This window comes from Talpa europaea (assembly GCF_964194135.1).
Source record: "Talpa europaea genome assembly, chromosome: 12".
Taxonomy (NCBI): domain Eukaryota; kingdom Metazoa; phylum Chordata; class Mammalia; order Eulipotyphla; family Talpidae; genus Talpa; species Talpa europaea.
The window spans coordinates 71663812-71675918 of NC_140079.1; the positions used below are offsets into that span (position 1 = coordinate 71663812).

At 43.9% G+C, this 12107-nt stretch overlaps 1 protein-coding gene across 1 annotated transcript; it reads right to left on the reverse strand.

The window, feature by feature from the left end:
* Positions 1-9247: 9247 nt before the first annotated feature.
* CD1E (CD1e molecule) lies at positions 9248-11752 on the reverse strand (the record flags this gene model as incomplete). Its single annotated transcript, XM_084250124.1, has 5 exons — positions 9248-9345; positions 9686-9964; positions 10208-10486; positions 11132-11428; positions 11692-11752. 5 exons carry the CDS (start codon positions 11750-11752, stop codon positions 9248-9250), a joined length of 1014 nt encoding a protein of 337 aa, XP_084106250.1.
* Positions 11753-12107: the final 355 nt, after the last annotated feature.

Here is a 12107-nt window from a genome sequence, read left to right on the forward strand (position 1 = left end):
ATATACATACAATACACTGAGGGTGGAGTCCAGCAAGATAGCAGCAGAGGGTCTCCCTGGTGGCACAAGGGGTTAAGCACCACACTATGAGGCGGTCTGTAGCCTCTGCAGGATAAGTTCGATCCCCAGCAGGCCAGAGAGAGACCCACATGGCAAAGCAGACCTCTCCTGTCTCACCCATTGCTCCCCTCAGCAGTGTTTTTCAGTCGGTCTGCCTGTTCTGTTTCCCACTCTGTCTCTGGTGAATCCTCTCACCCCCTGCATCTCAGGCCTGTACCCCACCTCTTGTATCCATAAATTAATAAATCTTAAAAAAAAAAAGGCGGCAGAGAGAAGACCACAGCCTGCCTCCTCCACACATTCACAACTAACAAAAACAATAACCCCTGAGAGATAAACAGAGGGCTACAGCCTACAACAGGAGCGAAGGTCCAATGGAAAAGGATAAGAAAAATGTTCATTGAAGTGTGTTTGTTGTGATGCCAGAGCAGTATAACTTAAGCAAACCTTATAACATAACTCCTTAGGAAAATGAAGAGGGGGAGCTGTTAAAAGTTAGTTTCTCACTACGCTCCAAATTAATCTTTTCCAGTTCACATATTTTACCCCAATATCTTAATTGCAAGAAATCCATGCCACTCACTGGCCATGCAGTGCTATTTCCTGTGTGGGCAGATCCTCTAATCTCTCAAGAGAGAGTAAATCATCCACTATCAAATACCACCCCTGCAGCATTTCTTGCAATTCAAATACCACCCCTGCAGCATTTCTTGCAATTCAGCACACATTTATAGGGTACAGGCTAAATCAACCAGAGTAGAGATGCCTGCCCTCATGGAACATACATTCTAGAACTTCTCCATTTCACATAATTCTACATCATGATCTCTCTTTCTCAGCACAGTTGGAGTTCTTAGAACACAGAGATCATGTTGGTGTTCACTTGATGAGTTTACATGACAGGAATCCATGTATTCACACATCTCTAAACCCATCAGCACCAGAGTTCCTAGCAAACAGCAAGTATTCAAAATCTATGTGAGAAAATCAATGCTAAACAAGTTAATACACAAATAAGTCACTGCAACTGGCCTGTGGCCATTTGCCATATAACTGGTAAAGGTATTAAATGAGCATGGAAGTTAGAGACTCGTTTAGATTGTGAAGAAACTGCTAGATGTGGAATTAAAAGAAATGAACTCACAGTCTTGTTTCAACGTTGTCTTTGAATGTATAACTTAATTTTCCTCAGTCTTAGTTTTCCCCTCTGAAGTTTGGGGTACTCTGAGGATTAAAGACAGCACAAGCAAAAAACAAAGCCCCAAGTACACATAAGATGCCCTAATCAAATATGTTCTCCCTTCCTTAAAACCAATGCTATGGATACCATGTAGTATAAAAGTGCCTTTTCTGTTTTGTAATGCCAGTGTGAGACTTAAGCTTGGATGGCCAAGGCACCCTTTACAAAGAGACAGCCACTTCAAAGAGGGCTCTCTGAAATGTACACATTGCCAGCCACAGACTCTAGATAGAGAATCAGGCTTCCTGCTTCCCCCAGGCACTTTTGTTGGAAGAGATCTGGCTGATTTCAATAACTGATCAGGTGGGTTACTATTTTTTCTTCCCCTCCCTGGTGTTAATTTTGCTCTTAGATTTTAAGTTCAATGACGAAGACTGAGTGAGCCCTTGAAACCTGAAGCTCCCACCTCTACCCCAATACAAACAGGATCTTTCTCTCTCTCTCTCTCTCTCTCTCTCTCTCCCTCACACACACACACAAAATCTCCCTGTGTGACCCTAAGCATGAGGTGTAATTTCCAGAAGCTATGAGCAATCAACCTTTATATTTTTTTCAAAGTTCCCTGATAGTTCTTTCTCAGGGCATCTTACAATCATAATATTGCTGTGGGCCTATCCTGCCTTATTGGCTACTGGCAGCCTGAGACTGAGACAATACACACCTTCTCTCACCATTCTGCAGTTTCTCTATTGCTTTCCTTTTCCCCTAACCCTAAACTCTCATCCTGAGCATCACCTTGTCTCCCATCCATCTACTGTCCCTCTGCCACCCCAATGCTTTACAGTCATGCACACATAGTCAGTTTTGTAGAGCTCTCAGCAATATCTGAATTGACCATAAGATGAAATGTTTATTAAATAATTTTCTATGAGATGGCATAAATACATTACAAGAGTTTGGACAATATAGTGAGTCATTTCCTTCAAGCTCTCTATGAAATAAGAAAGACCAAGTCATCAATGTGAAAGAGTTTCACATTCCCCAAAATCTGAGTTCTAACATACAAAGGAATGTAGGCATCCTGCAACCTGATCTTAGCCCAGGACCTATAAGAAAACAGTCAAGCAACTGGCTACAAATTGCACCATTCCTAGAGTATTACACATCTTCCTCATCTTCCTCCCATTATCTTACAGCTTTTCACACCAATGACAAAGACTCACCTCACTACCCAGAACAGAGCTCATGGTGCCTCTTCTGTATGACACGGCCCAACTACGACTCTAATGAATGTCACCAATAGTCATTTTTCTGGTTATCAGCATTAGTGTAAATCCCTTGCTTGGCAATTTCATTACCCTGCACCCTAGAGTGCTATTACCACAAGGCCCCTCATGTATGACCTGCTTACTCTCAATTAGCAACTAGGATCCAAGGGGGAACTGGACCACAAGGCTCTCTTGCCAAAAAGAAATCACACAATAGACTAGGGGAATTATTAGTTTCCTATTTTTGGCTACCTAGTAGGTGAATCATTCAAAATTTAGAGACTCCTGGATACTGTCAGCAGAAAAGACCTGGTAACCCCCTCCCATGTCTTCTTCCTGCAGTTCTTACTGAACACACTCTGGTTGAAGGGAAAAATTCCTTGTACTTCTCCATCCTGCGCTCTAACCTCTATTTCAAAGAAAGGGAGAAAACCAAGCAATGTACTGGCATAGATCCAGCAATTATAGAGCAAAAAACAAATACAAGAGTGCAATATAGTGTGAGAGTACTCAGTGGTTGCATGCAGAGACACTATCTACATATTTATTTCTTCTAAAAGGATATATTTCATTTAACTTCTATCATGAAATGTTATGTTAAGGTGACTCGGACCCAAATAAGGATCATCCCCCTTTGTAAGTCCCAATGGAGCAGAGAGAGGTAGCACTGCCTGCAGTGTACCCTGAGGGGGTGTGGGACAGGTACACGTGAGAGGTCCTGTCACTGTAAGAGCTTATAGAGGAGAATTAGGAATGAGGTGGTAAAGGGCAATAATCCTTAGCTGAGGTTGTGCTTAAAGAAAGTCGTGGGGTTTTTGTTGTTTTTTTTTTTTTTCATAGAAGGACTCAGCGTAGGCCAGACATGCAGGAGTTTGAGAGTGAGAGGATTCACCAGAGACGGAGTAGGGAACAGAACAGGCAGATCTACTTGAGCAGCGGGCAAGACAGAAGAGGTTTCCTGCACCATGAGGGTTGCCCCCTGGCCGGTATTGAACTCAGGTCATAGTGGTGATAGCACTGAGACTTAAACCCTAGGCCACCAGGGAGGCCCTGAAGAAAGTTTTTAATAGCTGAATAGTACATAGTCAAATAACCAAAAAGAATAAATTTCAGGAAAATATGGAATGATACACACAAAATAAGAATTTGTAGAACAAAGCACCATTTGTAATAACAAGTACTTTGGTAGGAATTTGAACTTAAGTGGGGAAAGATTTACCTTCAAATCTCCTTGGAGCTATTGATTTGCTTATAATTGGGGCCATTATTGAGGAGATCTTCATTTTAGAAAGATGTTCATGACAACAATGATGATAATTGACTGAAGCAGTATTAGCAAAATGGCAGAATGAGGGTTTCTATGTCTTCCTCCCAAAGGACAATGATTTCACCATCATTCTTTGGGGAAGTCCAGTAGAAAAGTTCCAGAATTCCACTGGAAAGAAAAATCTAGCATTGTATGCATTGAAGTGGGGTACAGGAACAATTTTACTTCACCTTTCTCACCCTTTCCCCAAGGTACCCCTAGGCACTATTCAGTGACAAGAAAGTACTTCTTAGCCATGATGTACCCACAAGGAGAAGTGAGAACATGTGTGGACACCCCCCTTTCCAGCTGCCAAAAATATCAACTTCTTTGCTACCTCAACCAATGTACTGGGGTATGCTGCATGCCTGGGGTTCAGGAGAGGCTGAAAGAAGAGTGCCCAGGACCCCCCAGAGAGCATCAAAGAGACCCAAATCCTACTAACCACTTTGTAGAAACCACCAATGGGGTGCTGGAGACCCCTCACCTAGGATTCCCCATGGAATACTTAAAAGTATTTGCTCTGATCCATGGATTATGTAGAAGTATTGCTTATTATCAAATAAATGGAAAATTTCCAGAAATTTTTTCTATTGTTCTTTTCTTACTGAATCACATTATGATCATAGAACATCCTGCATATGATTTCAATCCTTTTCAATATCAAAAGGTTTCCTTAATAGGCCATAATTTGATCTTTCTTGATGAACGCTCCTGTGCTGTTGAGAAGAGTGTGCTTTCTGCTAATGTGAGGTGGAGTATTTATGTTAACTAGGTCAAGCTGGTTGATAGTGTGGTTCAAGTCTTTAAGGTCTCAAATGTTTCTTCTGGGCCTCCCCAGGGGCGCAGCGGTTGAGCACTGGGTTGCGAAGCTGCTCGCGGTTCGATGCCGGCTGCTCCCCGGCCACCGGAGGAGGGTCCCACATGGCCGCAGACCTCTCCTGCCGCCCGCTGCTCCCCTCAGCAGTGTACTTCAGTCCTGCTGCCTGCTCTGCTCCCCGCTCTGACTCTGGTGAATTCTCTCACCCTCCTGCGCTTCTGACTGTACCCAGTGCTTGTATAAATAAATAAATAAATAAATAAATAAATAAATAAATAAATAAATAAATAAATAAATAAATCTTTTAAAAAAAGTTTCTTCTGATGTTCTCCATGCAACCATTTTCATCAGCATCCAGCCACAAACAATAACTGACTTATCTGAGCTTAACCCAAAATCTTGTCTCTAAGGAGAAGTCCATGGCTTCGTCAAACACAAATACTGCATATTCATACATCCTCGTGGTCTGTATCAAAAGTGAAGTGGTTTTGGGTTTTGATGTTTAAAAGAAAAGTTGAGAATCTCTCTTCCAAAATTCCAAATTAAGCAACCTCAACAATGCTGTCAAACTAGATACATCCTTTATCTAAGTCCACTTTGTGGCATGGGTCATGACAGAAACAATAAATTTCAGGTAAATTTGGCTAAACAGAGAAATTAGAATTATGTTTTCAGCTTTAAGTTTGATGGACAACTTTCCGTGAACTGAAATTTCATTTGGAAGAAAGCTCCATGTGATTGCTCAGTTAATGCAGACACTAAAAATCCATTTCCTGGTGAAGCAAACTGCTGACTGGGGGATATAGACTTTTTCCTGAAAAAAGCAAAATTGTTCTCATATTTTTGGTAGATAGATATTTATCATGAATATGAATAGTTCTATTCTCATGTGTTATATTTCCTTAATTTTTTCCAAAGTACTTAAAATGCCTTTGATTCTTTTTCCATTTTTTCCCAGCACACTTATTTCTAAGTGCTCATCTACTAAATGTTTTCAGTTTTCTAATGACAATGCTCCTAGTTTAGTAGAGAATCAGGGCCATCATTTTTATCACAGGCAATACTTACGCTCAAGTCATTGGAAAATTATCTTCAACACTTCCCCAGCCTTCACTCCTCCCACCCTCGTCTTTTTTCTTTGGCCAGAGCAAAATATCAAGTCATCTTTAATTCTCTGTTGCTTCTATTGATACTTTCAAGTCTGTTATCTTGGGGCTCCTTAAGACAAATTTCCCTGCAATGGTGCTATTCCTATTAAGATGGCCGAAACACATGGCGCACCGTGGGCCTGAGCCCAGAGTCTTCCATCACAGTGAGGGCTGGGACCATATCATCATTGTTTACATGAGTTCAATCAAGTCTTAAGGAAGAGTAAAAGTAAAAGTAAACCCTGGTGGCGCAAAGGGTTAAGCACAGCACTATGAAGCTATATGTAGTCTCTGCAACAAGTTTCCATTTCGATCCCTGGCCAGCCAGGGAGCTACCCATCTGGTGCAGCAGACCTCTCCTGTCGTGCCCACTGCTCCCCTCAGCAGTGTATTTCTGTCAGTCTGCCTGTTCTGTTCCCCACTCTGTCTCTGGTGAATCCTCTCACCACCCACACCCACACCTCGGGCCTATACCCCAATTCTTGTATTCATAAATAAATAAATCTTACCAAAAAAAGGAACAGTGAAGGTAAAGTCCCAAGACAGTAATCTTTCTTTGTCCTTCTTTGTCTTAATACAAACTGGCATTCTTTTTCAATGGTCCATTGTGTAGTCAAGATGAATTATCACTTATTGCTTTAGGAAAGATCTTTCAGTCTACATAACTACTAAAAACTGTCTCTTGGTTGATTCTTTAAATGCATCCTCTACATTGTAGGCCCAGTTATCTTTCTAAAATGAAAATATTATAGCTCATCCTTACCAATAATTTTTCTGTGTGTCAAAAAAAAAATATATATATATATATATGTATATATATTCCCGTAAAGTAAGAGAGGGGTGAACTGTGTCATCAGCAGACCACAGCTTAGGAGAAAACCCCTCTGGCAATGTTTATAGTCAGAACTTGACAGTTTTATGCTTTTGTGTTAGTTGTTGGGGAGTAAAAACATGTTATTTCAACGTTAGACAAAGTTGTATCTTTATTATGTGTTCCATTTATGTTTTTAATTCAGACCTAAAGTCTGCATACCTGGCAAGTCACATCCTCTGCTAGACTTCCTGTTTAAAAAATCAGTAGGAATTCCAACTACTCAAAACAAAAGTTTGCAGTTATTCTTGACTCCGTTTTTGAGATGGCAGATAGAAAGGATCATCAGAGCCTATTGACTCTGTTTTCACAACACACTTTCAAATATCTTTTCACCACCTCAAACTCCATGGCTTACTGTTCTCATTGTCTTTTTGAATTATTGCAGACAGTTTGAAATCAGTCTTCTACTTCCACCCTTGACCTGTCCGGAAGGCTATTCTTAACAAAGCAGTCAGAATAGTCCTTTAAAAAAACAAATCAGATCCTATCTATTCGCATGTCAGAATGATTCCCATTCAATTCAAAGAAAAGGAGTAAGTCTCAGAGTGACCTACCAGATGATAAGTTAGCTGGAGACTCCCTCTTCCAGGACTCATTTTTTTTTTAAGGTGACCCTTGTTGTTTTGGGGTTTTTTTTTTAAAGATTTATTTATTTATGCATACAAGAGCTGGGTATAGGCCAGAGATGCAGGGGGTGAGAGGATTCACCAGAAACAGAGTGGGCAACAGAACAGGCAGATTGACTGAAGTACACTGCTGAGGGGAGCAGCAGGCAAGTCAGGAGAGGTATGCTGCACCATGTGGGTGGCTCCCTGGCTGGCAAGATCAAACTCTGGCTACAGAGGCTGCAGATTGCTTCACAGTGTGGTGCTTAACCCCTTGCACCACCAGGGAGGCCCTCCAGGGCTCATTTTTTTAACCACTCCTCCAGAAAGTAATTTGCAGGCGAGAAGATGACTTTGAGGGATGGAGCCACATCTGTTCCTTGTCACTTCCTCACACTAAATTTAAATTTCAATCTGTTGATACGTATTTTATTATCTAATAAAACTTTTTATGTATGTCTGGGCAAGCTCACTAAAATGTGTGCTTGCTTAATGCCATTTTACTAGCAACATGAATATGTCGAATTATCCCTTCAAATATAACATAATCCACAATCTTTCTGTATATTTACACATTAAATATACAACTGATTATAAAATCTAGAATATACGAAATTAGTAGGCAATGAAACATTAGGAAGTCAAATCCTAGAGGAAGATTAGTTAGGAGTTTATGTAAATCATATATGCATGTTTGTGTATTTCTCCTTTAGCAAAGGAGTAGTTTTAAAATGCTTATATTATCTCCTACAATTAAAAAAAAAAACAGAAAATGACTAAGAATTAAAATATGAATCAGGATAGTCAGCTGTGTATATTTGAGAATGAATATGAGTTTCTCCCCTGAATATGAGCATCCACATAGACACAGACAATCTCCAGAAGCAGGAGTGGCATGCCAGTCCTGTCCTCAGTTTGACAGGAGACACATCAGGTGTTCTTATTTTCATTAAATATGTCTAAAGAAGCACAAGCCCCCCAATCATGATGAAGTCTGAGCACTTACCTGCCTCCTTTACCTCTGGTGAGAGACATAAGGAGAAAGAGCTTTAATAAGCATACAACCAAATGATGCAGAGATTCCAAAGAGGGGATAGATTAACACAACATCACTTAATTTGACAATACATTTATCTGGTCAGCATTTATTGAGATATAGCACATTCAGTTCAAATTATAATTTGTCTGACTATAAAATGGAAATGTCATTTTCTTGTTCAAGAATTTCAGAATGACAACTGCATAGGTCATATGCTCATGATGTTGGTCCTGAATCCAGGCAAAGTCTTTGGTCAAGGATAAAAGTACAAAACCTAAATTTTGCTTTTAAGCAATGAAGAGCAGAAAGAACAAAAGCCTAACTCCTGGTAAAAGCAGGAAGAGATCAGTATATTTAGGAAGGTAAGTCCAATTTGCAGAGTATAGAAGAGTTCTCAATTGAGCAATCCAAGGAAGTTACCAGAAGAAAGAGACATCTGATTTAGAGTTTGAATGATCAATAGTGAGGCACATGTGGCCAAAGCAGAAAAGATACTGCTGGAATGGGGAGAGGCTAGGGGAGGTAACAACAGATTTCCAAAGGGATCAGAATCTGCCACAGCAAGCTGTTTCACTGAAAGCATGCTTAATGTTTATAGCTATGCAGGTTCGAGGAGAAGCAGGCAAGGATTTTATACATAAGATAAAACTAAAGTTACCAAAGTTGTTTTAGGCTCGTTTTCCATTTCATCAACAATATGTTTTTAATCCACAATTTCTGTCCCCAGTAGAGCTGGTAACCTACACTCCTGGGGCCCTGGGTACTGGCCCCTGTGGGAAAGGCAGGGCTGAGTGCATGGGAAGAGAAGACATTCTGCTGGGAGCTGTGGGAGAAAGACATCTTGTTATCAAAAAAGGTAAATCAGAGAAAAAAGGAGAAGGAACAACAAAGATCAAAGAAAGGAGAGTGAGTGGGTAAGAAGTTGAGGAAATTGAACAAGAAAAGGCTCACCTCTGCTTTTTAAACCATGAACCAACTACAACCAACAAGACCAGGGTGACTATTACAGTCAAATAGATCAGTATCAGGAAGATGGAGTATCCACCTGGTTGGGATAAAAATAAGGGTGACAATCTACAAAGCAGTTAATGCTTCTCTTTCACAAGGGTGGGGCCATCCTGGAGATTACACCTGTATTTTCTAGAATCCTCCCTGCAGTTCTTCCTGGGCCCATGTCCCTGATCTGGCCTCCCTCTCTCTCCCACCAGATCTCTAGGTCCCACTCTCTGCTCTAATCTGCTGCCTCCATTTTCCTGAAAGCTATCTTCTGTCATTCTTTATCGGAGCCTTCCACTTTTGTTACCTATTCCTCCAGCTCCTGGCACATCAGCACTAGGACTGGGGAAGGGCTATCATTTCCCATCTGGGCCCCAGTTCTTTCTCACCCCAGGGGAGGATGATGTCCCGGCCGCCGAGGCTGCTGTGCCTCACTCTGCAAGCCAGGCCGGCCGCCTCCCCAGATGCCACATCCAGGGTGGCGCGGAGGTACCACGTGCCATCGGCGTTGGGCAGGATGTCACCTCGCTGAGTGCCCCGCTCCTCCTGCTCTCCCCGCATCCACATCACCCACACGGCCTTCGGGAGGAAGCCAGAGACATGGCACACGAGTCGCAGACGGCCCGGCCCAGGACTGGGGCCTTTAGACAGCCAGGCCTCGGGCTTCTCTGGGGGAGAGGAGATGAGGGAAAATGGAATTTAGGAGGTGCGCTCGGCCAGAGATCATGATGGGGGTGGCTTAGCAGTTTGAGAAATCACCTTTTTCGCTTGTCTAGGAAACAGTCCTAAACCCATGCATCCCACCCTCTTGCTTTTATCCTGTGCTTCCAAAAGATGCTAAAGAGTAGAAATACAAATGCAAATTCAAGAGTGCAAGCACTCAAAATAGCAGGAGAGAGAGCTGGGCTCACCTTGGCGCTCCAATTCTGACTTTCCTGCTTCAAGGAGGCTGGCCAGAAACCTGGGGCAGGACTTTCTGAGAATGTTCTGCACTATTTCTTTAACTTCTCGGTAGCGACTGAGCACCTGACAGACATTCTGGGCCCGGCTGCCTGCTCCTGGAGAAGGCTGCCAGGAGTCTCCTTGGAAACTCAGGAGATCTGATCCTCTATACGCTCCATTTAAAAAGCTTTCTGAGGCCTCCCCAGGATGCAGTCTACAACCCAGGGATATCTGGAGCTCAAAGGGGTCTGGAAGTGAACAAGGAAGAGAGAATCAGTATGGAAAGAATTGCAGGAGGGGAAAGTCAACAACCTAGAAATAAAGAGATTAGGGGAGGGAAAATTTGCTGGGGAGTCACTTGCAGACTAAAGGTGGGGTGGGAAAGGGGAAGGAAATTTTCAGGAAGCTCTGCAGATAAATAGTTAAGGCATTTTGAAATCGTGTGGAAGGGTGAGAGGAATGCTGTCAGGAAAGCAGGACACTGGTCTGGAAGAGCTCACTGGGACGCGGCGAGGTGCAGGTCAGGCAGGCAGGTGCTCAGGCCCGGGACAAGGAGCCCAGGGTTCTGGTTGGAGAGTCTGAGTTTAAGACGTGGGGTGGTGGGGAGACAATCAAGAGGAGACACTGTCCAAGAAAAGACAATCAAGAGGAGACATAGCATAACTCCCCTGCTCAGGGCTGTGAAGAGCGTGTCCACGTAAGCCTGTTGTGTGTGTGATGGGGAAGCAGGTATGGCGGGGCTGGCGGCAACGGAGAAGCAGAGGAGAAAGGAGAGTCAACCAGGGACAGGGGCTAAGGTTAGAGAGTGGGACAGTGGTCCGAATCCAAATGCCATCTTCCCTTTGAGAGATCGGGCCCTCAGGCAGAACAATCAGCTCAGGACAGGAACTCACATTCAAACTGGAACTGACTGGCATAGGCCCGCACTTCCCGGGGGAAACCGTGGAAGTACAACTGCAGAAGTGCCTGGAAGTTATGCAGCTCCTTCTCGCTGTCGTTGCCCCGGGACCAGGGCCACAGAAAGCGGATGGTACTCAAGGTGTCATCCCAGGCATGAGTCTGCAGGTCACCCACCCAACCTGACCCCTGGCTCTGCGCCCAGCTGTGGTTGGCAAAGAAGGAGGTCTGGAGCATGCGGAAAGAGGGGGGCTCTTCCACTGCTGGAGTGTGGGGTCCTGGAACCTGGGGAGCTGAGAGAAAAGATGACAGTGGTAAGTGTGAGAGGACGTGAGCAGAGGGGCAGCATATTCTAATACCCCCTCCACCTGGGCCAGACTTGTGCTCGCCAAATTCAAAAGAAGAAACTGAGGCTGCGGCAAGCATACTTGGCCTGGAACTAGGCCTGCATGAAACTCCAAGGGCACCCTGCAAGAGCTCTGCTCCCTTCCCAGCTCCTTCCCAGATCTTCCCCACCCCCGTGCCTGCCACAGGCCCCTTCCCACCTTCTCCTTACCCCCCTGGCTTGCCCCATGGCAGAGGAGTCCCCTGAAGAGCAGGGGCAGCAGGAGCAGCATTGGCATTCTGTGAGGCAAAGGATGCTGACAGCACAGATGCCCTCAGACCTCAGATATCCGCCCCCTTCCCATCCCTCCTGCTCTGTCACCTGACTTCCCTACCCACACGACACACACAGACCCTCCCTTTGCCACTTCCCCGTCAGAGACACTCTAGGGCCTCCTGCAGCCCTACCCTCCCACACAGCCTCTCACTTCCCCTCCATCTCTCCCACTCTCTGGCTTCCATGTCTTCCTCCTGCCCCTCTCTGGGAACTCCTGATGTCCCCTATTGCACCGGCTACTGCTAAAGAACTCCTGGCTTAGGACAAAGGCTGTGAGAATTTAGTCATGCTTGGCCTCAGGGGAAATCAAA